General features: G+C 44.1%; 1 protein-coding gene across 4 annotated transcripts in view; it reads left to right on the forward strand.

The window, feature by feature from the left end:
• The first annotated feature begins 1,961 nt into the window (after positions 1–1,961).
• Positions 1,962–27,675, forward strand: part of uba6 (ubiquitin like modifier activating enzyme 6) — a 447,925-nt gene continuing 422,211 nt past the window's right edge. For 2 of the 4 annotated variants that reach the window (XR_011889573.1, XM_072281895.1), the window contains exons 1-4: positions 1,971–2,042; positions 6,440–6,512; positions 21,479–21,605; positions 23,943–24,006. Coding sequence is in view for 3 of the 4 variants with exons in the window: in XM_072281895.1 (XP_072137996.1) it covers positions 23,966–24,006 (41 nt within the window). In the remaining variant the exon portion in view is untranslated. Of the gene's footprint in view, positions 2,043–6,439; positions 6,513–21,478; positions 21,606–23,942; positions 24,007–27,675 lie in introns of all 4 variants that reach the window. The other 2 variants (XM_072281896.1, XM_072281897.1) reach the window with 2 other exon arrangements.

Here is a 27,675-nt window from a genome sequence, read left to right on the forward strand (position 1 = left end):
CAAAAAATACCTATCAATTGCAAAAGGACAGAATGTATAGTGATATCCTAAAGAAGGAGATTCCTATCTGCAGGCTGAGAATAAATGGGGAAGACATAAAACAAGTACAGAACTGTTGCTACTTAGGAAGCTGGGTGACATCAGATGGCAGGTGCGACATGGACATCAAAAGAAGAATAGGAATGGCAAAAAACACCTTTACGAGAATGAAGAGTATACTGACCAGTACTAAACTAGGCATGACAACCGGCCTCAGAGCACTGAAACGTTATGTTTATTCAGTCATGTTATATGGCTCAGAATGTTGGACAATATCTAGTAACATGGGGAAACGAAATGAAGCAGCAGAGATGTGGTTTTTAAGGAGGATGCAAAGAATATCATGGATGAAACGAATATCTAATGAGGATGTCATGAACAGAACAAACACAAGAAGAGAAATAATGTATGAGATCATGAAGAGGAAACATAATTTCATTGGACATGTGATTAGGAAAGAGGAGTTAGAATGCACGGTAACTATGAGAAAGATTGAAGGGAAGAAAGCAAGAGGAAGACAAAGACAAATGATGATGGAGATAGCAGCCAGAGAACTGGTAATGAATACCAATGAATTGATCCCCTTGACCCGAAACAGGAGTGTGTGGGCCATGGCAGTCAAAGCTCAGACTGGGCACAGCACCTGATGATGATGATGATATCTTCTGGTCTTACATAACTTGAGTTCAATTGTACCATCCCTTATGGAACAACAGATAACCCGAGTCTTCACAGCTGAAATCCAACCCTCCCACTAACATCCCCATTTTTCTACTTCAGGGGTTCCCAAACTTTTTTATGCCACGGTCACTTCCCATTAATTTTTTTGGGAACACCTGTTCTACTTTATTAATAGCTAACTGCATTTTCCGAACAATATAATTTATATTCCTGCCCATCATCCATCAGAGGCTGTGTACAAGAAGGGCCAGAGTTGCCTCTACTTCCTAAAGAGACAGGTCGGCTGGTGGCGCAGTGAGATCAAAGCCAGGCTCGAGAATGGAGGTTCCCGAGTTTGATCTGGTGACAGACTGCTCCCGAGCGCGCTCTCCATCCGTGCTGGGTTGATGTCGAGCTTGCAACTCGACCTCGTAAAAAAAAACCACTGTCACCTCCAGTTTAAATTCCCACGCAGAATATTGTGGAGGATCAAATACCAATACCAAAGTCCTTTGGAGTATGCAGGCCTTTCCTTCATGTTTTAACAGTCTGTTGTTGCCAGTACAACCTTTTATGTGTTGTTGTGCTGAGGCAATGGCATCAACACGAGTGATGCCAACAGGCTCAACAAACTGATTAGGAAGGCTGGCTCTGTTTTAGGAGTCAAACTAGAACAAGACCCTACAGAAAATCCTGTTATTTCTGGACAATATTTCTCACCCTCCGTGTGGTACCTTGGCTGAACAAAGGAGCATTTTCATTAAGACTAAGGCAACTGCGCAGCTCCAAAGAGCACTATATGGAGTCATTCTTATCCTCGGCCATAAGGCTCTATAATAGCTGGGGAAGTGATGACCCCCTCCTGTTAGACTGTTTAAAGTAACTTATTTTTTTTTATTTATTCTTCTTACCTCTCTTCTAATGTTGTTTATCTGTGCACTTGTAATGATATTGTGACACTGTTTTTTCCTTTGGGATCAATAAAGTATTTATCTATTCTGCCACACTGTACCATCATCAGTTTATAATGTTTCAGATACGTCTGAACCAGCATTTAATCATATCATTAGTCATTACATTAAAAAGGAGTGGGTAACACACTCTCTCCTATGGAGTCCCATTCCCAATCTTATTTGCGCTCAATGTTGTTCCCACCCTCGCTTGTTTTGAATCCGATTGAACTGCACAGTTCCTCCAGTAGCTCTACTTGCAATTGGTCACCGGAATTCCGGCACCTGAGACACGCCCTTGTGCCATTGACCCGGAAGTATAGTAACTGGAGCCCGAAGTGAGACGGCGTTTATTCAGTATCCGCAGCCGCCGGGAGCGTTGCTGTCTTTTTGGTGAGTTGCGATGTGATAGGCCGAGCACGGAACTCCTGCAGTAGAAAGACAGAAGGCAGAATAGGAGATTAGACAGAGAAAGGGAGAAGGAGAGAGGGTAGAATTGGGAGCCTGCTAGTAACATTTTGCAGGAAGGGAGTCCAGACTCGGTTTGTTCTCTGCCGGTCCTCTGGGCGCGGGCCCCTGGCGTCACGGGTTTGGGTGATGTGTTTGGCCTCAGTGCCGACTGCCTGATTTTACCGGTGTTGATGTGGGCTGGCTGATATCTCTGATACTGGTGCTGGCGTAGTTGGTGCCTGCGTAGACCTGACATCGGTTCAGGCAAGCTGACTTTGATAACACCAGTACAGACCGGTTGGTGATGGTTTTGTAGATGTTGTGACCAAATGGCCTTGGCGTCTTCGGTGCGTGCCACTGTCATCACAATTTTCCACTATTTTCAGAGACAAATTTCACTGTCCCTGCCCTCATCAGACATCTTCATGAAGGGATAGAACACAATAGCACAAAAACAGGCTCTTTGACCATCCAATCCATGCCAAATTATTTATCTAGTTCCATCGACCTGCACAGGGACTATAACCCACCCATAACCTTTCCCTATAACAGGTCCTCAATTCTTGGCAACATCGCTGTAAATTTTCTCTGCACTCTTTCAATCTAATGACATATTTCCTGTAGGTAGGTGACCAAAATTGCAGAGTCCTCCAAACTAGCTCTCATCAGTTACTTTAACATAACATCTCAACCCTTGTACATAGGACTTGATGAAGACCAGTGTGCCAGAAGCTTTCTTTATGACCCTGTTTGCCTGTGATGCCACTTTCAAAAAATTATGGAACTGTATTTCCAGATCCCTCTGTTCTACCATGCTCCTCAGTGCCCTACCGTTCACAGTGTAAGACCTACCCTGGTTGGTTCTACTGAAGTGCAACACCTTGCACTTGTCTGCATTAAATTCCGTCTGCCATTTTTCTGCCCATTTTTCCAGCTAGTCCAGATCCCATTGCAAGCTACACTCCCAGTTTTGATGTCATCTGCAAATATGATGATCCAGTTAATCACAATATCATCCTGATCAGTATGTAGTTTTGGGCTCCTTATTTCAGAAAGGATATACTGACATTGGAGAGGGTTCAGAGATGATTCATGAGAATGATTCCAGGAATGAAAGAGTTACTGTATGAGGACTGTTTGGCAGCTCTTGGGTCCTGGAGTTCAGGAGAATGAGAGGGGGATCTCGGAAACATTCCGAATGTTAAAAGGCCTGAACAGATTAGATAATGACAAAGTTATTTCCCATAGTGGGGGTTTCTAGGACAAGAAGGCATGACTTCAGGATTGAAAACGTTCTTTTAGAACTGAGATACTGAGAAATTACTTTAGTCAGAGGGTGGTAAGTCTGTGGAATTTGTTGTCATGAGCAGCTGTGGAGGCCAAGTCATTGGGTATATTTAAGGCAGAGATAGATAGGTTCTTGATTAGCCAGGACATCAAAGGGTATGGGGAGAAAGCAGGGGAGTGGGGATGACTGGAAGAATTGGATCAGCTCATCGGTTAATTATCCAGTCCAGAATTTCCACTTTGTTCAAATCCTTGAATCAATTCTGGAAATCCTTCTTCAGTGACTGCAGGTGTAAGCAGTACTTGTGCAATTCACTGTCTGTGAAAGAGAGTGCCATACTTTCCATGCAGGGAAACAGTGAGAATATTCTTCTCTCAATGATTTGCTTATATAAGGTTGGATGAGATTGCTGAGTTTCAGATGGGTTGTTCTGATGAGTACTCACCGCTTGCAGAACTATGGTTCTTCCTGTGTTCTAGTGCCTCATTTTTTTTTTTTTTTGAAGTGCCTGCTCTACTAATTAGTCAGGTCTTGTGCCTCAAGTTAGGATGCCACTTAACGCCCCCACACCCCCAAGAACCTTGAATGCCTCCGTACAACTTTATTTCCCTCTTAGGACACATTACCAACCCCATTTCGAATCACCAGTCTAATCCAATTTACTACCTCATCTTGAATGCCAAGCAACTGAATCTTCTTGAAGACCTCCCATGTGGAACCTTGTCAAAGGCCTTGCTGAAGTCCATGTAGAAGTTCCAGAAGACTGGAAAATTGCAAATGTCACTCTACTCTTCAAGAAGGGAGAGAAGCAGAAGAAAGGAAATTATAGACCAGGTAGTCTGACCTCAGTGATTGGGAAGATGTTGGAATCGATTATTAAGGATGAGGTCTCATCGCATTTGGAGGCACATGATAAAATAGGCCTTAGTCAGCATGAGTTCCTCAAGGGAAAATCTTGTGTGACAGATCTGTTGGAATTCTTTGAAGCAGGATAGACAAAGGAGATTTGGTTGATGTGCTCTTAGATTTTCAGAAGGCCTTTGACAAGCTGCTACACATGAGGCTGCTTAACAAGCTACAAGCCCATGGTATTACAGGAAATATTCTAGCGTGAATAAAGCAGTGGCTGATTGGCAGGAGGCGAAGAGTGGGAATAAAGGGAGCCTTTTCTGATTGGCTGCTGGTGACTAGTGGTGTTCCACAAGGGTCTGTGTTGGGACCTATTTATGTTATATGTCAATGATGAAAAATGAGGCATTAAATGTAATGCAATGAGATGTAATCACTTTAAAAGCAATGCCTGCAAAACTAGCAAGAGGAAGTATTAACCCTCAACAATAATGATCAGTTAGGCATCGAGAGGATCTGTATTTACTGATAAGTACTTTTATTGCCTCACCTAACCGGCATATAAATTTACGAACTAAATACTTGTGTGCACACCCACTAGTTTCAATAACCCTCTGTAAACAGTCAAGGAATAGGAAAGGTATTACCCAGGAAAAGGAGTCTACACTGGCCAGACATTCTTCTTGATCTCAATGTAGTCTCCACATTTCCGATGTGGGGTTATCCACATTCGCGGTGGTTGGTCTCTGGAGTTGTTGCTGCCTGTGCTCCTGAAATTCTCCAATCTTATTCTGATTCTTTTCCTAATTGGGTCAATCTACGATGTTTCAAATTTGTTGGCTTGGGCTCATCTGACTGACTTGTGTTGGCTTAGCTCCAAGAAGTATTGCTTTATGGTTCCCTCTTCTTCAGCCTTGTGCCTAGGTAGTTCCTTTTGTTATTTCCAACTCAGACTGATCCAAACCAATTCAGCTAGGTCATACAGACACTGACCCCAGACATCCAGATCACAGGCTGTTCCTTTTGCAAGCCTGACATTTTACATAATATACAGCTTCTTTTCTGAGAATGGTATCAGGTTTAGCACATCAGCAGAAGAAACTCCTTGTGTCTACGTTTAAATGCTCTGATTGAGCTATCCCTGAGTGAGAACCTGTTCATCAAATAGTTCACAAAATGGCAGCTGCAAGGACAATCTCACAAAATGGCTGTTTCCATTCCTGCAACCATATGGCAAGAACAAAATCTTTTGCTTTGGTTTTTTCCAGCACCTTGCCTCATTCCTGTTCACTAATTTGTAGATTGTAGTTCTTTCTGGCCAACATCTCTCTCTTGATCTTAAGATCATTATCTTCCTCTTACTCTGTTGACTGCCATGGATCCCCGGTAGGTGTGCAACATACACATACATTAAGGTAAAAGTAACATTTACTTACTGAATTCACACCCTTTTTATACTAACAATCATTTCTGTTTTTTTAAGAGCATCATCCTTTAATTTTCACATAATTTCAGCCTTCCACCTTCTAAGTTGATACACATTAAGCTTTACAATAATCAGCGTACATAAATTAGTATTACAGCAGTTTGTGATATTATTCACACCCATGGATGTATTTGAATATTTGAACTCCAATCCCAAAACCCAAAAATCTAAGTCACTTCATTTGCCTTATCAGTCATTTTAATTACCTTAGTGTGTTTAGTCCTTTGATAGATTATCTGCCTTGCCTCCTCCATAACACATTTTCAGTCTGCAGTGAAGTGAAGAATCAATGGCAACTCAGTAAAGTCATAGTCCCACAAATATTGATCCGTATCAGTGTATTGGATTGTGAGCTTCTCCTTCATTACCACATCTACTGAGGGAAAGTTTATCCTCTGATGGCCAGATCTGGTTACGTTTCCAATGGTGACATTGTGACTTTCTAAAGGGTTTTGTTTCTATCCCTTGGTATAATTCTTGGCTGCTGTTGCTATATGTGTCTGTTGAGGAAAGTTATTTTTGATCACTGAGTGTTCTGCAAGTAATGGCATTACTATTGACATGTTTGTCTGCTGTTATGGTTCTGGAGCAAGACCAACCCAAAAAATCCATTCCATTGCAACAACATACCTTGTTCCCTTCATGGATAATTTATGTACTTATTTCCAGTTTCTTTCTTAAATTATTTTAAGCCCATATTTTCTATTTGTTTTCTAGATAATCCAATCCAGGTTCCCAATTGCCTTTGGACTCAAGCCATTCATTTTTCTTCACTCAATTTCATTTCAAGGTAGGAGAGGCACATATCAGTGTATTTTTCTTTTTCTCTTTTTCCTATCTTTTTGACCAAACTCCTGTCATTCTCAGGATGAGGGAACAGAAAATCACCCCCTTGGTCAGGTATGTTCCCATCTTCTTGGAACAGATGTTCCATCCTCAAATCTTCCAAATTAAGACCATTATGTGCAGTGATTGTTACAGGCTGCTCATGATAATTTTCTTGTTTCTCCTCCCAATGATTTTAGCTGGTTGATAAAGTATCACCCACTATTACCTGAAGCCATCAGTACATTGTATGTTGTACACTGATGATTTACTTTGTCTATAATTTCAAAGGCCTTCCAAACTTTGGATTTAAAAATGAGGTGGGTTGTATATTCTAATCATCACTCTCTGTCCTGGAACTAACTTTTGAGTCAAAGTAAGCTTTACTTTGTTAAGCTTTACTTCTTTCTTAGTTGATGGGCTGCCACATAATTGGCTTCCTTCGCAGTCTACCAACTGTTGTACCCCCTTTTCAGAGGTAATCCCATCTCTTTTGGGTTCTGACAGATCTCGTCCTAATAACACCTCCGTTCCTCTCATGTCATGTTTATACGGGGTATAACCTGTTGAAGATTAGATTAGAGTATGAGGACATGCAGTCCTCCTTTAAAATTGTCATTTAGTAATGCATGCATTAAGAAATGATACAATTTGTTCCTCCAGAATGATATCACAGAAACACAAACATAGAAACATAGAAAATAGGTGCAGGAGTAGGCCATTCGGCCCTTCGAACCTGCACTGCCATTTATTATGATCATGGCTGATCATCCAACTCAGAACCCTGCCCCAGCCTTCCCTCCATACCCCCTGATCCCTGTAGCCACAAGGGCCATATCTAACTCCCTCTTAAATATAGCCAATGAACTGGCCTCAACTGTTTCCTGTGGCAGAGAATTCCACAGATTCACCACTCTCCGTGTGAAGAAGTTTTTCCTAATCTCGGTCCTAAAAGGCTTCCCCTTTATCCTCAAACTGTGACCCCTTGTTCTGGACTTCCCCAACATCAGAAGCAATCTTCCTGCATCTAGCCTGTCCAATCCCTTTAGGATTTTATACGTTTCAATCAGATCCCCCCTCAATCTTCTAAATTCCAACGAGTACAAGCCCAGTTCATCCAGTCTTTCTTCATATGAAAGTCCTGCCATCCCAGGAATCAATCTGGTGAACCTTCTTTGTACTCCCTCTATGGCAAGGATGTCTTTCCTCAGATTAGGGGACCAAAACTGCACACAATACTCCAGGTGTGGTCGCACCAAGGCCTTGTACAACTCCAGTAGTACCTCCCTGCTCCTGTACTCGAATCCTCTCGCTATAAATGCCAGCATACCATTCGCCTTTTTCACCGCCTGCTGTACCTGCATGCTCACTTTCAATGACTGGTGTATAATGACACCCAGGTCTCATTGCACCTCCCCTTTTCCTAATCAGCCACCATTCAGATAATAATCTGTTTTCCTATTTTTGCGACCAAAGTGGATAACTTCACATTTATCCACATTAAATTGCATCTGCCATGAATTTGCCCACTCACCCAACCTATCCAAGTCACTCTGCATCCTCTTAGCATCCTCCTCACAGCTAACACTGCCACCCAGCTTCGTGTCATCCGCAAACATGGAGATGCTGCATTTAATTCCCTCATCCAAGTCATTAATATATATTGTAAACAACTGGGGTCCCAGCACTGAGCCTTGCGGTACCCCACTAGTCACCGCCTGCCATTCTGAAAAGGTCCCGTTTATTCCCACTCTTTGCTTCCTGTCTGCTAACCAACTCTCCACCCACACCAATACCTTACCCCCAATGCCGTGTGCTTTAAGTTTGCACAATAATCTCCTGTGTGGGACCTTGTCAAAAGCCTTCTGAAAATCCAAATATACCACATCCACTGGTTCTCCCCTATCCACTCTACTGGTTACATCCTCAAAAAATTCTGAGATTCGTCAGACATGATTTTCCTTTCACACATCCATGCTGACTTTGTCCGATGTTTTCACCGCTTTCCAAATGTGCTGTTATCACATCTTTGATAACTGACTCCAGCAGTTTCCCCACCACCGACGTTAGGCTAACCGGTCTATAATTCCCCGGTTTCTCTCTCCCTCCTTTTTTAAAAAGTGGGGTTACATTAGCCACCCTACAATCCGCAGGAACTAGTCCAGAATCTAACGAGTTTTGAAAAATTCTCTCTAATGCATCCACTATTTCTTGGGCTACTTCCTTAAGCACTCTAGGATGCAGACCATCTGGCCCTGGGGATTTATCTGCCTTCAATCCCTTCAATTTACCTAACACCACTTCACAAGACAAACCAAGACTAAAAATAACTTCATAAAAACCACATAATTATAACATATAGTTACAACAGTGCGAGCAATACCGTAATTTGATAGAAGAACAGACCATGGGCACAGTAAAAAAAAAAGTCTCAAAGTCTCTCGAAAGTCTCATCATCTCACGCAGATGGTTGAAGGAAGAAAACTCTTCCTGCCATGAGCTTCCAGCGCCGCAAACTTGCCGATGCAGCATCCTGGAAGCACCCGACCACAGTCCGACTCTGAGTCCGTCCGAAAACTTCGAGCCTCCGACCAGCTCTCTAACATCGAGCACCGAGCACCATCTCTGCCAAGTGCTTCGACTCTGGCCCTGGCAACGGGCAATAGGCAAAGCTGAGGATTTGGGGCCTTCCCCTCCGGAGATTCTCGATTGCACAGTAGCAGCGGCAGCGAAGCAGGCATTTCAGAAGTTTCTGCAGATGTTCCTCCGTGCTTCTCACATCTGTCTCCATCAAATTAGGATTGTGCACAACATCCTACTTCACAAATACGGTATCAATTCGGAGCGGTCGCGCCACACCGCTGTCTTCTCTCCTTATTATTGATAATCCTTATTATCAATACATAAGACAAAACTACTTGCCATGTTGTTGCACCATCTTGGCAACCATAATTTTTAGTGTTTCACTCATCCTTTCCACCATTCCATTAGATTGTGGTCTGTAGGGTATATGAAAACTTTGCCTGATCCCTAGAAGTGCCATGTACTGTACTGTGAAATGTGTGCCTTGATCTACTCGGGGGAATCCCCAGTGAGTAAATACGCTTTTCAATAAGATGTGTATGGTGGCTTTAGCTGTGTTTGTCAGTCAGGAAAACTTTCACCCACTTGGTGAAAGTATCTACTTCTACAAGAATATATTTGTACCCTCCTGGTGTGAGTGGTAGAGGTCCAACGTGATCCATTTACAGATTATTCCAAGGCCCTTCCACTGGTCTAATGTGTTGGAGGGCTCTTTCTATACATTTTCATCAGGATTCTATTGTGTACTGATTAAGCAATTCTTGATATAGTGCTCCATGTCCTCCTTCATCTTAGGCTATCAGCACACCACCTTTATCTTCCTCTGGGTGCTCTTGGCTCCCTGGTGTTCCCATTTACCATGGTACCAGTATATAAATTTGGCTTTGTCCTCCTTCTGGAACCACAAACGCTCCTTTGCATGGGAATACTTCATCTTAAACATGCAAGCTCCTGTGCTCTTTGTATATTTCTGACCTCCTCCTACGATCAATTTTATTTTCAGAATCAGGTTTAAGATCACCAGCATATGTCGTGAAATTTGTTAACTTTGTGGAAGAAGTACAATGCAATACACAATAATGTATACTTAATTCAGAATTTTTCTATATGTATATTAAGTAGTTAAGTTAGGGTTAGGGTTACTGCAAAGACAGAAATAAATAAAACAAAAAACAGTGAGTTAGTGTTCATGGGTTCAATGTCCATTCAGAGATCAGATGGCGGAGGGGAAGAAGCTGTTCCCGAATCACTGAGTGTGTGCCTTCAATTTAATGTCCATTTAAGAAATCTGATTTCCATTGATCCCATGAACACTACCTCACATTTTTATTTATTTTTTTGCACTACTTATTTTAACTTAACTATTTAATAAACATGTGCAATTGCAAGAAAGCCTTTGTGAATCCTTTGCAATTGCCTGTTTTTTTTTGTATTAATTACTTATAAAAATATGGTCTGATCTTCATCTGCCGCAATAATAAACAAACACAATCTGCCTAAACTAATAACACACAAACAATTGTACTTATCAATACTGAGTTTACCATTTATCAGTCTATGTTCAGAAAGTACGTGAACCTCTGGGGTAATGCCTTCTAGAAAAGCTATTTGGAGTCGGGTGTTCTAATCAATGAGATGAGATTGGAGGTGTGGGTTGTAGAGGTGCCCCGCCCTATATATAAAAAACACACAAAGTTAGGTTACTGACAGAGCCTGTTGTTTTCAAGAAAGATCTGTTTATGTGCATCAAGCCTTGATCACAACAACTTTCAGAGGACCTTAGAAGAAGAATTGTAGAGATGCAAGAAGCTGGGAAAGGCTACAAGAGCATTTCTAAAGAGCTGAGTGTTCATCAGTCCACAGTGAGAGAAATTGTCTACAAATGGAGGAAATTCAGTACTGTTGTTACTCTCCCTAGGAGTGGGCATCCTGCAAAGTCACAGAAAGAGCACAATCTGCAATGCCGAAGGAGGTGAAAAAGCACCCAAGGGTAACAGCAAAAGCCCTGCAGAAATTCTGTAGAACTTGCTTAAGTCTCTGTTCGTGTGTCCACTATATATAAAAAAAACAGGAACAAGAAGGGTGTTCATGGACGGTCACCATTGTTCTCCAAAGAAAAACATTGCTGCATGTCTCAAGTTTGCAGGCGACCATCTGGATGTTCCACAACACTTCTGGACTTCTGGGGCAGTGTTCTGTGGGAGACAAAAGTTGAACTTTCTGACAGAAATGCACATTGCTGTGTTTGGAGCAAAACGGGCACTGCATACCAACACCAAAACCTCATCCCAACTATGAATCATGGTGGAAGGAGCATTGCAATCGACATTTGGGATTGATTAGTAAGAGCAAATTAAAGGAAGGCAGAAGCAAGCGCAGCAGCCATCATCACAGTGGCCGCCATCTGAGTGGACTATAGAGTGGTGATCTTAAGGCTTTAGCCCTTTGAAGTTTCAGTGAAGAGAGGCTTCATTCAGAGAAAAGAAAGAAAAGCTCAAGTATTTTTCCTTCCTTTCTTTATAATCTGCTCAGCTTGGACAGGAGAGATGCCAGACAGGATAGTGAAAACCTCCTCTTACGGAATGTGGAAGCCTCTAGTGTCCCTAATGACTACAACTGTTAGAACTGCATTAGTTGGAGCTGGAACTGGATGAACTCCAGCTCATTAGGGAGGCCTAAGAGGTGATAGATAGGACATACAGAGAGGAAGTTACACCCAAGGGGAGTTGGGTTAAGGAGCCAGTACAGAGACCCCTGTGGCCATCCCCCTCAACAACCGGTATATCTCTTTGGATACTGTTGTGAGGTGGTGGAGATGATTTAAAAGAGGAAAGTCTCAGTGGTCGGGTCTCTGGAATTGAGTCTGCTTGTGTGACTCAGAAGGGAAGGGGGGAAGAAGAGGTACGCTGTGGTGATAGAGGATTTGTTAGGGGAATGGCCAGTCGGTTTTGTGGGCAAGAACAAGATTCCTGGATGCAAGGTTCCGGGATATCTGGGATCGAGTCCTCAGCATTCTTAAGTGAGAGGGTGAACAGACAGAAGTCGTGGTCCATGTAGGTACCAATGACATGGGTGAGATGAGTGACTAGGTTCTGCACAGGGAGTTAGGTGCTGGACCACCAGGATTGTGATCTCAGGATTGCTACCGGTGTCATATGCTAGTGAGGCTAGAACTGGGAAGATTATGCAGTTTAACACGTGGCTAAGTAGTTGGTGCAGGAGGGAGGGCAGAAGAATTTTGGATAATTGGGCTTTCTTACAGGGAACACAAACAAGAGGAATTATGCAGATGCTGGAAATTCAAGCAACACACTTTATCAAAGTTGCTGGTGAATGCAGCAGGCCAGGCAGCATCTCTAGGAAGAGGTACAGTCGACGTTTCAGGCCGAGACCCTTCGTCAGGACTAATGAAGATGTTATGCATGCAGTATATGGAATAAGGTAGATGAACGCAGCATAGTTGCAGATTGGCAAGTATGATGATGTAGGCATCACTGAATCATGGCTGAAAGATTATAACTGGGAGCTTAATGTCTAAGGATACACATTGTATCAAAAGGATAGGCAGGAAGGCAGAGGGTTGCCATTGCTCTGTTTAAACAAGTCATTAGAAGGAGTGACATAGGGTTGGAAGGTGTAGAAATATTGTAGAGAGAACTATGGAACTGCAAGGGTAAAAAGACCCTGCTGGGTGTTGTATACAGACCCCCAAACAGTAGTATGGATTTGACCTACAAATTACAACAGGAGATAGAAAATGCATGTCAAAAGGACAGTGTTACAGTAGTAATGGGGGACTGCAATATGCAGGTAGATTGGGACTATCAGGTTGAGGGGGAATTTCTGGACTGCCTACGAGATGTCTATTTAGAGCACATTGTGGTTGAACCCACTTAGAGGATCAGCTATTCTGGACTGGGTGTTGTGCATGCAGTATATGGAATAAGGTAGAACCAGAATTGATTAGAGAGCTTAAGGTAAAAGAACCCTAAGGGAAAAGTGATCATAATATGATGAAATTCACCCTGAAATTTGAGAACGAAAAGCTAAAAGCAGGTTTAATAATATTATAATGGAGTAAAGGGAGCTGCAGAGGCATGAGAGAGAAGTTGGTGAGAATTGTTTGGAAAGGAACACCGGCAGGGATGAAGGCAGAGCAGCAGGGGCTGGAATTCTTGGAAGCAATTCGGAAGGCTATGATATATAAATCCAAAAACAAATAAGTATTGTGAAAGCAAGTTGACACAACTGTGGCTAACAAAATAAGTCAAAGCCAACATAAAAACCAAAGAGAGTGTATACAATAGAGCGAAAAGTAATGGGAAGTAGAGGATGAGAAAACTTTTAAAAACCAACAGAAGGCAACTAAAAACTTCATTAAGGAGGTAAAGTTGGAATATAAATGTAAGCTGTCCAGTAACATTAAAAAGACTATCAAAACTTTCTTCAGGTACATAAAGTGTAAAAGAGAGGTAAGGGTGGACATTGGACTGCTGGAAAACGATGCTGGAGAGGTAGTAATAGGGGACAACAAAATGGTGGACGAACTGAATAAGTATTTTGCGTCAGTCTTTACTGGAAGACTAGTAGTATGGTGGAAGTTCCAGACTGTCATGGGGCATGAAGTGCGTGGAATTTACCATTACTAGAGAAAAGGTTCTTGGGAAACTGGAAGTTCTACATAGAACATAGAATAGTACAGCACAGTACAGGCCCTTGGGCCCACAATGTTGCCTGCCTCCCATATAACCCCCCACCTTAAATTCCTCCACATACCTGTCTAGTAGTCTCTTAAATTTCACTAGTGCATCTGCCTCCACCACTGCCTCAGGCAGTGCATTCCATGTACCAACCACTCGCTGAGTAAAAAACTTTCCTCTAATATCCCCCTTGAACTTCCCATCCCTTACCTTAAAGCCATGTCCTCTTGTACTGAGCAGTGGTGCCCTGGGGAAGAGGCGCTGGCTGTCCACTCTATCTATTCTTCTTAATATCTTGTATACCTCTATCATGTCTCCTCTCTCCAAAGAGTAAATCCCCAGCTCCCTTAATCTCTGATCATAATGCATCCTCTCTAAACCAGACAGCATCTACTCTATACCCTTTCCAATGCTTCCACATCCTTCCTATAGTGAGGTGACCAGAACTGGACACAGTACTCCAAGTGTGGCCTAACCAGAGCTTTATAGAGCTGCATCATTACCCCGCTGCTCTTAAACTCTATCCCTTGACTTAAGAAGGCTAACACCCTATAAGGTTTCTTAACTACCCTATCTACCTGTGAGGCAACTTTCAGGGATCTGTGGAGATGTACCCCCAGATCCCTCTGCTCCTCCACACTACCAAGTATCCTGCCATTTACTTTGTACTCTGCCTTGGAGTTTTTCCTTCCAAAGTGTACCACCTCACACTTCTCCGGGTTGAACTCCGTCTGCCACTTCTCAGCCCACTTCTGCATCCTATCAATGTCTCTCTGCAATCTTCGACAATCCTCTACACTATCCACAACACCACCAACCTTTGTGTCATCTGCAAACTTGCCAACCCATCCTTCTACCCCCTTGCATCCAGGTTGTTAACAAAAATCATGAAAAGTAGAGGTCCCAGAACCGATCCCTGTGGGACACCACTAGTCACAACACTCCAATGCAAATCTACTCCCTGCACCACGACCCTCTGCTTTCTGCAGGCAAGCCAATTCTGAATCCACCTGGCCAAACTTCCCTGGATCCCATGCCTTCTGACTTTCTGAATAAGCCTACCGTGTGGAACCTTGTCAAATGCTGTTCAAACTGCCTGAAGATAGATAAGTAGTTTGGACCAGATGGTGTTCATCCCAGGGTTCTGAAAGAGGTGGTTAAAGAGGTTGTGGAGGCATTAGTAATGATCTTTCTAGAATCAGCAGATTCTGGAATGGCTCTGGAAGACTGGGAGATGGTAAATGTCACTCCACTCTTCAAGAAGGAGAGAGGCAGAAGAAAATAAATTATAGGCCAGTCAATCTGTCCTCAGTGGTTAGGGGGATGTTGGAGTTGATTATTAAGCATGTGGCTTGGATAAATAGGCTGTAGTCAACAGGGTTTCCTCAAGGGAAAATCTAGCCTGACAAATCTGTTGGAATTCTTTGCAGAAATAACAAGCAGGAATGACAAAGGAAAATCAGTTAATGTGGAGTACCTTGATTTTCAGAAGGCCTTTGACAGGGCGCCACACACGAGGCTGCTAAACAAGCTGCGAGCCCATGGTATTACAGGAAATGCTTCTCTCCTTCTAGCATGGATAAAGCAGTGACTGATTGTCAGGAAGCAAAGAGTGAGAATAAAGGGAAAACACAAGGAAATAAAGGGAGCCTTTTTTGGTTGGCTGCTGGTGACCTGTGGTGTTCCATTGGGGTCTGAGTTGGATCCAATTCTTTTTACATTATGTGTCAATGATTTGGATGATGAAATTGATGGCTTTGTTGCAAAGTTTGCAGACCATATGAAGATAGGGTGGAGAGAAAGGTAGTTTTCAGGAAGTAGAAGGACTTGGGCAGATTAGGAGAATAGGTAAAGAAATGGTAGATGGGATACAGTGTTGGGAAATGGATGGTCATGAACCTTGGTAGAAAGGGTTGACTATTTTCTAAATGGAGAGACAATACAAAAAACTGAGGTGCAAAGGGGCTTGGGAGACCTTGTGCAGGATTCTCCAAAGGTTAACACAAACTACTCTACAGATCCTGGGGTCAAAGCAACACTCACAACATGCTGGAGGAACTCAGCAGGTCGGGCAGCATCTGTGGAAACGATCGGTCAACGTTTCGGGCCAGAACCCTTTGTCAGGACTGAAGAGGGAAGGGGCAGAGGCCCTATAAAGAAGGTGGGGGGAGGGTGGGAAGGAGAAGGCTGGTAGGTTCCAGGTGAAAAACCAGTAAGGGGAAAGATAAAGGGGTGGGGGAGGGAATAGGCAGGAAAGGTGAAAAAGGAATAGGGGAAAGCACAATGGGTAGTAGAAGGAGGCGGAACTGTGACGTAGCTATTAGGCAGCTGGGGGAGGGGGCAGAGTGAAACTGGGATATGGGAAGGGAGGGGGAGGGAATTAGCAGAAGTTGGTGAATTCAGTGTTCATACCAAGGGGCTGGAGACTACCCAGATGGTATATGAGGTGTTGCTCTTCCAACCTGAGTTTAGCCTCATCATGGCAGCAGAGGAGGCCATGTATGGACATATATGAATTGGAATGGGAAGCAGAGTTGAAGTGGGTGGCTACTGGGAGATCCTGTCTGTTGTGGCGGACGGAGCAGAGGTGCTCGACGAAGCGGTCCCCCAATCTGCGTCGTGTTTCACTGATGTAGAGGAGGCCGTACTGGGAGCACCGGATGCAATAGATGACCCCAACAGACTCACAAGTGAAGTGCTGCCTCATCTGGAAGGACTGTTTGGGGCCCTGAATGGTAGCAAGAGAGGAGGTGTCGGGACAGGTGTAGCACTTATGCTTACAGGGATAAATGCCAGGTGGGAGATCCGTGGGGAGGGATGTGTGGACCAGGGAGTCGTGGAGGGACCGATCCCTGCGGAAAGCAGAGAGGGGTGGAGATGTGCTTAGTGGTGGGGTCCTGTTAAAGGTGGCGGAAGTTGCGGAGGATAATGTGCTGGATCCGGAGGCTGGTGGGGTGGTAGGTGAGGACAAGGGGAACTCTATCCCTGTTGTGGTGACGGGAGGGTGGGGTGAGGGCCGAAGTGCAGGAAATGAGGAGATGCGCTTGAGGGCATCATTGATGACGGCAGAAGAGAAACCATGATCCTTAAAGAAAGAGGGCATTTGAGATGTCCTGGAATGGAAAGCCTCATCCTGGGAGCAGATGTGACGGAGACGAAGGAACTGGGAATAAGGAATGGCATTTTTGCATGTGGCGGGGTGGGAAGAGGTATAGTCGAAGTAGTTAGGAGAGTCAGTGGGCTTATAGAAGATGTCAGTGGACAATCTATCTCCAGGGATGGAGACCGAGAAAGGGGAGAGAAGTGTCTGAGATAGGTCAAGTGAATTTGAGGGCTGGGTGGAAGTTTGAAGTAAAGTCAATGAAATTGACAAGCTCAGCATGGGTGCAGGAAGCAGCACCAATGTAGTCGTCAATGTACCGAAGGAAAAGTTGGGGAGAAGTATCAGTATAGGTTTGGAGCACAGACTGTTCCACATAACCAACGAAGAGGCAGGCATAGCTGGAGCCCATGCAAGTGCCCATGGCTACACCCTTGGTCTGAAGAAAGTGGGAAGAGTCAAAAAAGCAGTTATTAAGTGTGAGTACCAGTTCCGCCAACCGGAGGAGGATAGTGGTGGTGGGGAACTAGTGAAGTCTTTTGTCCTGGAAGTAGCGGAGGGCTTTGGGGCCTCGATGGGGAATGTACGTGTATAAGGATTGGACATCCATAGTGAAAATGAAGCGGTGGGGACCTGGGAGCGGGAAGTTATTGAGGAGGTGGAAGGCATGGGATGTATCCCGGATGTAGGTGGGGAGGGACTGTACTATGGGTGACAAAATGGAGCCCAGGTAGGCAGATACAAGTTCGGTGGAGCAGGCAGAAACTATGGGTCTACCAGGACAGTCAGACTTCTGGATCTCGGGGAGGAGGTAAAACCGAGCAATGTTGTGATTATGAGTTTAGTGGTTAATTTGCAGGCTGAGTCTGTGGAGAGGAAGGCAAATGCAATGTTAACATTTATTTCAAGAGAACTAGAATATAAAACAACGATGTAATGTTCAAACTTTATGAAGCACTGGTGAGGCCTCACTTAGAGTATTGTGAACAGTTTTGGGCCTCCTGTCTTAGAAACTGTGCTGAAACTGTAGAAGGTTCAAAGGAGATTCATGAAAATTATACCAAGATTAAAAGGCTTGCCATATGAAGAGCGTTTGATGGCTCTTGGCCTGTTTTCACTGGAATTCAGAAGAAAGGTGGGGGGAGTGACCTCTTTGAAACCTTTTGAATGGTGAAAGGTCTTGACAGAGTGGATGCGGAGAGGATGTTTCCTATGGTAGGAGAGTCTTAAGCTTCAGAATAGAGGGGTGTCCTTTTAGAATGGAGATAAGGAATTTCTTTAGGCAGAGACTGGTGAATCTATGGTATTCTTTGCCACTGGCAGCTATGGAGGCCGTCTCTATGTATATTTAAGGCAGAGCTTGATAGATCCTTGATTGTTCAGTGCATGAGGGGATTCGGGGAGAAGGCAGGAGATTGAGGCTGAGAAGAAAGTTGGATCAGACATGATGAACTGGTGGAGCAGACTCTGGGCTAGATGGCCTAATTTTGCTCTCTTACGATCTTATGGTTTGGGCTTCTTTGCTACTTCAGTGTCTGGACAGCTTGCAATCATTGAGGAACCAGCGAATTCTGAATTGTATCAAGACATTTTACAGGAGAATGTCAGGGTAGCAGTCCGTCACCTGAATCTTAATAGAGATGTTCTACAGTGTTCCGAAACACAAGAGTAAATCAACAACAGGATGGTTTAAAAAGAAGAAAATCCATGTTTTGAAATGGCCAAGTCGGAGTCTAGACCTTAACCCAATTGAGGTAGTGTGGCATGACCTGAAGAGAGCTGTTCATACAAGGTATCCTAGAAATATTAATGAATTGAAAAAGTTTTGTATGGAGAAATGGTCTATTTTTTTTTTGTCCTTGTGCAAGTCTGGTCAGCAGCTACAGGAATTGTTTTGTGGAGGTTACTGCTGTTAAAGGAGGTTCTACGAGTTATTAAATACAATGCTTCACATGCTTTTTCCAGCCTGGACTATGAATGATTAAACAATGTGTTCAATAAAGACATTGAAAGTACAATTGTTTTTGTATTATTGGTGCAGGTAAATTGTGTTTGTCTGTTATAATGACTTAAAAGAAGATCAGCACATTTTATGAGGAGTTAATGTAGAAAGCCAGGTAATTGCAAAGGGTTCACAAACTTATTCTTGCAGCTCTATGTACTTAATGTAACTCAGTTTATTTTCTCTATCTATTTATTGTATGCTTCATTGTATGGCTGCCGTAAAGTTAACAAATCTCACGACATATGCAGGTGATATGAAACCTGATTCTGATTCTTATTTCTTCCTGACGTAACAATGTCCTGGTTGGTGGTGGTATGTTGCCTTCCTGAGTCACCGCTGCTTGAAGATGTCATGGGTATTACAGAGGCTAGTTCCCATGATAGAGCTGACTAATTTTACAACTTTCTACAACGTACTGCAATCTTTCTGCTGCTCCTCTGTTAAATCCATAACCTTAAACTTTTGTTCCTTCTATCATTCCTGCCCATTTAAAGCACCCTGCTTCACTAATTCATCAGCCTTCCTATTCCTCTCAGGATACTTTTGAGTAGGCTTTCACCCTTCTGGCTCCACGTGCTTTTCCCTTTGCTCTTTGAAATATATACTACAGTAGAACAGCAGATGGGAGGAGCTTTCCATCAACTGAAAAAACCCTCTAGCTTTCCACAGAAGCAAATGTTCAGTAAGGCTGTTGCAAACTTACAAAGTGTGTGACTGGCCTGTGTAAAACATTTTGGGTGGCTAACCACATACACTACAGCTGCCAATTCTGCTCCCTGTGCAGTCATGCACGGGTAACTTTAAAGCTATACTGCAGCTTTCCTGACCATGTTCATCCTTTATTTATCAACCACACCCTGTTCTCGTTTCACCATCCTTCACCGATAAGGAATCATCTATTTTTAAAAAAATTAAGTAGGACTCTTCCTTTGCTGTTGTGTCTTCATCCTCTGGCATTACTTTATCTGATCTGCTTCTACCCGTCTTTTTGTTTTGTTAGAAATAGTCCCCTGGGATCATTTGCCATCATAACTTGACACTCATGTTCACCTCCTTGGTATACCAGGTTGTCATCTTGCGTTGTGATGGTCCTTACTCGTTTTACAGTTATATTTCTCCCCTGTAACAGCAATGTTCGTCGAACAATTCTATTTAGGCCTACTGAACCATCTTTAATCCTTCCAGCTAACAATAATTGTATGGGGTGTGTTCTGTCAATATTGTAAATGGAGTAAGTACCACTATGTAGGCAAAGTATAGTCAGCTCTCCTTATCCGCGAGTTCCGCATGCGCGAATTCAACCAACTGCGAATCGAGAAAACCCGGAAGTGCTCTTCCAGCACTTGTTGTTCGAACATGTACAGCCCTTTTTTTCTTGTCATTATTCCCTAAACAATGCAGTATAACAACTATTTTACATAGCTCTTATGTTGTATTAGGTATTATAAGTAATCTAGAGATGATTTAAAGTATATGGGAGGATGTGCGTAGGTTATCGTGGATCGGGATTGAAAAACAACGGAAGTTCTCTTGCTCAGTAAGTCGGAACAGGTACATCCAGTATTACTTAGCGTCAGTTAGTCAAACGTTTGTCGTAGTATATATTTTACCTTTCTATGCATATAAGACACTTAACAAACATATGTTTCAGCGCTGGGCTCGGGAACGAAAATTCCCAAGTTCAATCCAGTGACAGACCACTCCCGAGCATGCTGTCCATCCCTGCCGGGTTGATGTGGAGGATCAAAAACCCAAAACCTCAAAATCCAATAATTAAACCACTGCGTTGCTTAGTAATAATTGTAGCTTTCATCGGGGCAGGGATTTTCTCACTTTATCCTTTAAAATTGTTCCGATCGTTGACTGACCGTAGCCTAACGCTTTTCCAATGACCGATGGCGTTTCACCTCTTTTTGTTCGCTTTATTCAGAGCTCCGCCACCGGGTCCTAATGTCCACTGCACTGTGACCAGTTAAATAAGATCCGGGGTTCCGCTAGGTCCTAAGGTCCACCACATTTAGACAGGTTGAATAAAGGACTTGAGCATCCGCGTTTTTTGGTATCCGCGAGGGGTCCCAGAACCAATCTGTCGCGGATAAGGAGGGCCGACTGTATTGTACTGCTCAAGAAACAGCTAATAAGTATGTTTTAAATACTGCATGCCCTGCTCAACCAGTGGAAGCACGTGTGATGGATATGCTAGTGGTCTTAACTTCACATGCACCTCCTGTAATAGCACTGCTCAGAGGGTGGTATCAGTATTGGTCACCTGCAGTGAGAATGGCTCATTTGGATTTGTTTTTTAGAGCAGGCACAGTGGCTGATGCTTGCTTCAGAGCTGTAGTGGCTCAAGTGTGTGGAAAATTCATCAACGTTATCTCTACAGTACCCTACCAACCCAGAAAGGATCTTGATAGGGGAGCGGTTTCATAACTTTTCTCTTCTTTGCTTATCAGCTTCTCATTTTCCAGGTGTCAGGATCATTCCTAAATAACTATTTTCCTGCATCATCACTTGTGCTTTTTTTTTTTTTTTTTTTTTAGAGCTTACCTTTGGTCCCTCACTTTGGTTCCCACCGGACACTCATCTCTCACCTTGGTTCCAAGTAGCTGTTTGCATGTGACAGCAGCCACACCCCGGTACACTGCTTCGACGGATGGGCTAAGCCAGGTGAGGGTAGCTGCCGTTTCTTATACCCCGGTGAGATAGGGACATGCATGTCTTAGCATGCAGTCAGCTGCGGTGGACTGGGTGGATGAGATCTGCAGTGAGATCTAGCAGTACTGCAACGCTCCGTGGAGAGCGAAGGGCAGGACAAGGCATCCACCACATTCAAGGAAGACTGCAGTTTGTGATGCTTGTTTATACCATTAGACCTGGACTGCTGAGGTCGGGAGAGTAGAACTGCCTTAGTGCAACAGCTTTTCCACTTTAAAAACTCCACTGCACAGCCTTCCTGTCATTGTTGGACATGATGGACAAGCACCACCTTTAGTCCGAATGCATGTAATAATTGCGGCAGTTCTGCCAATAGCTGATAATATTCCTGCTTGGCTTCAGTCTGCAGAAGTAAATTGTCTATGTATTGCACCAAGCACTTAGGTTTTGAAATTTGTTTTAACCCTCCCCCGAGTGCTGGTGAAATTTAATGTGGAATTATGGCGTGCCTGTGGTCCATATATACTGCTGTTCCGAAAAGGTAAATACAAACTTATATTACCACTCTCTTTCTAGTGTGATAGACCAAAACTCATATTTATATCTGAAACCTTGAATCATTGTGCTTTCATTCTGATAAGCTACTGCTTCTGGATCAGTTGTTACAGTGGGGGCTGTTAATAGAGATTGATTACTCAGTTCTTGATTGTCCTTGGTCAATTTCCATCTACTATCTCAGCGGTCCCCAACCACCGGGCCGGAAACAATATGATTTGGCGATATGAGTCAGCTGCACCTTTCCTCATTCCCTGCCACACCCTCTGTTGAGCTTGAACGCACGCAAGGTCATTACGCACGTGTCATCCATGTCAGAGCGGGAAGAAGATCAACTCCTCGAGCTTGCAAATGATGACGGGCTGAAAAGTATGTTTGACATAACATCTCTGCTGGCATTCTGGGTCAAAGTCGAGGCTACATATCCTGAGATAGCTACGAAAGCACTGAAAATGTTGCTTCCATTTCCAACATATCTCTGCAATGAATGCAACAAAAACTAAATTGAGGAATAAACTGGACTTAAGGAACCCCCTTCAAGTATTGCTGTCTCCCATCATCCCTTGATGGCACCGTCTTGTTGCAGGAAAACAAGCCCAGGGCTCCCACTGATTCAGCAATATTGGTGTGTTGCAATGATTTTATATGTTCATACGGGGAAAATATGTGCTGTGTGGTTAATATCCGAACGTTTCTTAAAATGTTTGATGCTATTGACTTATAAGTGACTTATACAGTAATTGACTTATCACTATATTCATGCGAGGAAAATATGCGCTGTGTTTAATATTAAATTCGTTAGATAAACCCTTTTATAAACAAAATTGAGTGTATTAGCCACTAAAAAGTGACTTATAGTTGACTGATCTTCTATATTCCAGTCATGCTTAACACCCCCCCCGGAACAGAATCGCCAAAAACGATTTGTGGAAAAAAAAATCAACACGTACACGCATGCGCACACAGGTGCCCGTGCAAGGCTTCATGGTAATTTTAGCCTTCTCGGGGTAAACACAACGTATTTGACGGTTACTCTTGTCCATTGGTAACCCCACCCACCACCCCCCCGCCCCCCCGGGTCGGCCGATCCGCGGTGCAAAAGAGCTTGGGGACCCCTGTACTATCTGCTTTCCTTACTAGCCAAATGTGCAAACTATTAGAGGAGAACTGGCAAGAACTAGTTAACCAAAAAATACACAAAATGCTGCTTCCATTCCTGCAACCACATGGCAAAAAGAAAGACCTTTGCTTTGTTTGTTTCCTCAACCCTGCCTCATTCCTATTCACTGATTTGTAGATTGTAGTTATTTCCACTACAATGGAGGATAAGATAATCCACAGATATTTATCTTATAAGATCATTATCCTCCACTCATTCTGTTCTCTACCCATTGGACTGCCATGAACCCTCAGCAGGTGTGCTACACTGACATTACATAAAGGTAGAAGTAACATTTACTTACTGAATTCACACCCTTTTAATGCAGGTACTCTCATAACATTTAAGAAAAAGTCTGAATGAACAGTTGAAAGCAAAACAATGAAGGCTTAGAAGCAATTGCTGGGAAATGGGATAAATGTTTGATGACCATTTTGCATCTGATGGCCTATTTATGTTCTTATACAGTTCTATAATTAAATGAAATATAATGTTGACATGAATTTCTCTTTTCTAATTTTTCTTTCATTTACTCAAAGTTCTATTATTTGAATGTATTTATTCCAATTTATGAAAATTATTAGAACAAAAAACAAAGGAAGAGTTGAATTATTTTGAAATTCCTTTTTTTGCAGTTTTTGGTCAATTACAACACAAAATGGCAACTGACAATATGGAAATTGATGATTCCCTCTACAGGTAAGTTGAGAACATACAAAATTGACAAGAAATTAAAGTATTTTTGACTCAATGAATAAATAGCTATTCTTTTGCAAGGTAGTCTGACTTCTCCAGTTCAGTGCGTTGCCAAAGAGTTCCAGTCCTTCCTCAGTTGTAACAGTCCTCTGTAACTTGCACGTTCCTTGTATCTAAGTGGTCACAACCAGCCCTTACCTGAGTTGATGAATTCTAATGGAGAATGGCCGTTATAATTTTGAATTCTGTCTGTTTAATTTTTTCTTTCCTGAGTAAGAACAGCGGGAGTCAGGTAGTTTCCCTTTCTTCTATCTAACTACAAATGGGATAAATTAAGCACAGCTGTAGCAAGCTTTGTTATTCAGCACATTGTTTCAGAAATTGTAAATGTTTATTGAGATAATCCTATCACACACTGTTCTTTTCTACATCCTTCCATGTGATCATACAAGGCCCGGCTATCTGAACAGATTTGTTTCTCCTCTCCATTTCTGAGCTGAAGGGATAGCACTGTTTCCCTTTGCACAGCTGCGCCTGACCTCCTGAGCATTAGTGACTTCTAAACCTCTTGTCATTTGTTTTCTCATTGAGGTGAAACATTTTAGTGACTTCTGACCTCTTGTCATTTGTTTTTTCATTTAGGTGAAACATTTTTGAAGTACAAGCTGGGTAGGACTATTAATGGCTGGGTGATAGAAACTGTTGATTAAAAAAAAAGGGAGTTTTGGGTTTAATTGCGTAGATCCCTGAAAGTCTCTACACAGGTCGATACGGTGGTCCAGGAAATGTTTGCCTTCATTAGCCATGGTACAGAATATAAGAACTGGGATATCATATTGCAACTTAATACAACACTGGTTAGGCCACACCTGGAGTATTGTGTACAGTATTGGTTACCACACTATGATAAGGATGTGATTGTTCTGGAGAAGGTGCGTTGCAGACTCACGAGGATATTGCCTGCGACTGGAGCACGATGGTTTTAAAGGTGAGATGAGTTTGTTTTCCCTGAAGTAGGCTGGGAGTAACCTGAAAGAGATATATTAAAGAAGGGGGGATAGATCTTTTCCCCATAATGGTGGTGTCGTAGTTTTAAGATGAGCCGTAGAAGGTTTAGAAGGGGTCTGGGTCATGTTTACCTTTTTGGGAAAATATAGTGTACTCTCTGAAGAAATAGTAGACCAAGAGCATTTAAAAAACATCTAGACAAATACTTGCAACACACATCAAAGTTGCTGGTGAACGCAGCAGGCCAGGCAGCATCTCTAGGAAGAGGTACAGTCGACGTTTCAGGCTGAGACATTTCGTCAGGACTCAGTCCACCAGGAAATTGCTTGAATTTCCAGCATCTGCAGAATTCCTCGTGTTTGCGTAGACAAATACTTGAATGCTATGCCATTGAGTTTACTGTTGGATATGGTGATATTGATCTAAGGGTTCTTCAGAAATCAAGAATGAGGCATAAAGCTTGACAGTTACGTCCGTTTTATTTAATATAACAAGAAAAAGAGGGAGGAAGAAGACAAAAGAAAAAGAAGTCATGGTCGTCCTGTGACGGCTCGCCCACGCAGCAAGTGAACCCGCTCTAGCCGTCGCCGGCGAACCTGCAGCCAGTGGCAACCAAGAGGACTCTTGAGTGCGGAGCAGACCTCGGCCTGGAGGCTGACGTCGCTTTTGCCCCGCAGAGAGTAGGGGGGTTGCTGGGAGCGGGTACTTAAGCGTGCGCCGATTCAAACAGTAAACGACCCTGCTCGAGTCAGTGTGTTGTTTTCACTCATAGCGTATCAGCGCGACTACATTGGTGACCCCGACAGTCCAATGGCATTTGGACTCAACATGAACGACTGGGCTCTGCAGAATGCAGTTTCCCTTAAACTGCCAATGTTCTGGACCACCCAACCCCTGGTCTGCTTTGAGCAAGCAGAGGCCCAGTTCCAGGTCAGGCAAATTGTCTCAGACGCCACCAGGTATTACTGCGTGGTGGGCGCCCTCGACCAAGAGACAGCGAGTTGCGTTACCGACTTTCTGCGTCAGCCCCCGGCATCAGACAGGTACGAGGCACTCAAGGCCCCGTTAATCCGCATATTTGGCCTTTCCCTCCGCGAATGGGGTGCGCGGTTACTGCATATGGACGGCCTGGGTGACCGCGCACCATCAGCCCTGATGAGCGACATGCTAGCAGTGGCAGACGGCCATAAGCCTTGCCTGCTTTTTGAACAAATCTTCTTGGAGCAAATGCCAGGAGTCATCCGCCTCCTGCTAGCAGATGAAGACTTCAGAGACCCGCGCGGGGTGGTTGCTGGTGCGGACGTGCTTTGGCATGCCAAACAAGTGGGCGGAACCACCATCGGAATTAGTGCTGTGGCACGGCCGAAAGCCCAGCCCTCCCACACCCCAGCAGTGGAGCACTGAACACCCACACCAAGGGACCCACATCCGCACCTGGACTACATCACTTATTCTGACAACGAGTTCTCCAGAGTGTTATCGAAGTTCCCATCTATCATCATGCTGCAGTTTTCCTCAACAGACCCCAAGCACGGCGTGATGCACCACATCCCCACACAGGGACCTCCCCTTCATATCCGAGCCCGCAGGCTACTGCCCGATGAGCTTTGCCTTACGAAGGAGGAATTCAAGAAGACGGAGGAGATAGGGATTGTGCGGCGGTCCGACAGCCCGCGGGCCTCCCCACTCCATATGGTTTCCAGGTCCGCGGGTGGGTGGAGACCGTGCGGCGACTATCGGAGGCTGAACAACGCCACCATGCCCGATCGCTATCCGGTACCGCACATCCAGGACTTTACGGCCAATGTGCACAGGGCGCGCATCTTTCCGAAGATTGAGCTGGTCCGAGGGTATCATCAGATCCCAGTCCACTCGGATGATGTACCCAAGATGGCCCTCATTACCCCCTTTGGCCTGTTCGAGTTCCTCAGGATGCCATTCGGGCTCAAAAACGCGGCGCAGACTTTCCAGCGCTTGATAGACGCAGTAGGGCGAGGTCTGGACTTTCTGTTCATCTACCTGGATGACATACTTATCGCCAGCTGCTCCCGCCAGGAACATCTAGCACATCTACGCCTGCTCTGCTGCCGCCTAAGTGACTACGGCCTGGCTTTCAACCCCGCCAAGTGCCAGTTCGGCCTATCTGCCATCGACTTCTTGGGACACTGGATCGACCGCCATGGAGCTGTTCCTCTGCCGGCGAAAGTTGAGGCCATCCGCCAGTTCGCCAGACCCAGCACTGTTAAAGGCCTGCAGGAGTTTGTTGGGATGGTTAACTTTTACCAATGTTTCCTGCCCTCAGTGGCCCGGATCATGCGGCCCTTTTTTGGCTTGATGTCTGGCAAGGTCAAAGAGGTCACCTGGACAGGGGAGGCGAAGGCGGCTTTCGAACAGGCCAAGAACGCGCTAGCAAACGTCACGTTCCTAGTCCACCCCCGGGTCGTCGTTCCCACTGCCCTCAGTGTGGATGCCTCCGACATGGCACCCTTCCATCCGGCTGATTGCAGACAGGTTTGTGTGGCATGGCCTGCGCAAGGAGGTCGGGCACTGGGCCAGGACATGCACGCACTGTCAAACCTCCAAAATCCAGAGGCACGTGAGGGCCCCACTGCAACCCGTCCAGCCGACACATAGGAGGTTTGAACATGTCCACGTGGACATCGT

This window comes from Mobula birostris, chromosome 17 (assembly GCF_030028105.1).
Source record: "Mobula birostris isolate sMobBir1 chromosome 17, sMobBir1.hap1, whole genome shotgun sequence".
Lineage (NCBI taxonomy): Eukaryota > Metazoa > Chordata > Chondrichthyes > Myliobatiformes > Myliobatidae > Mobula > Mobula birostris.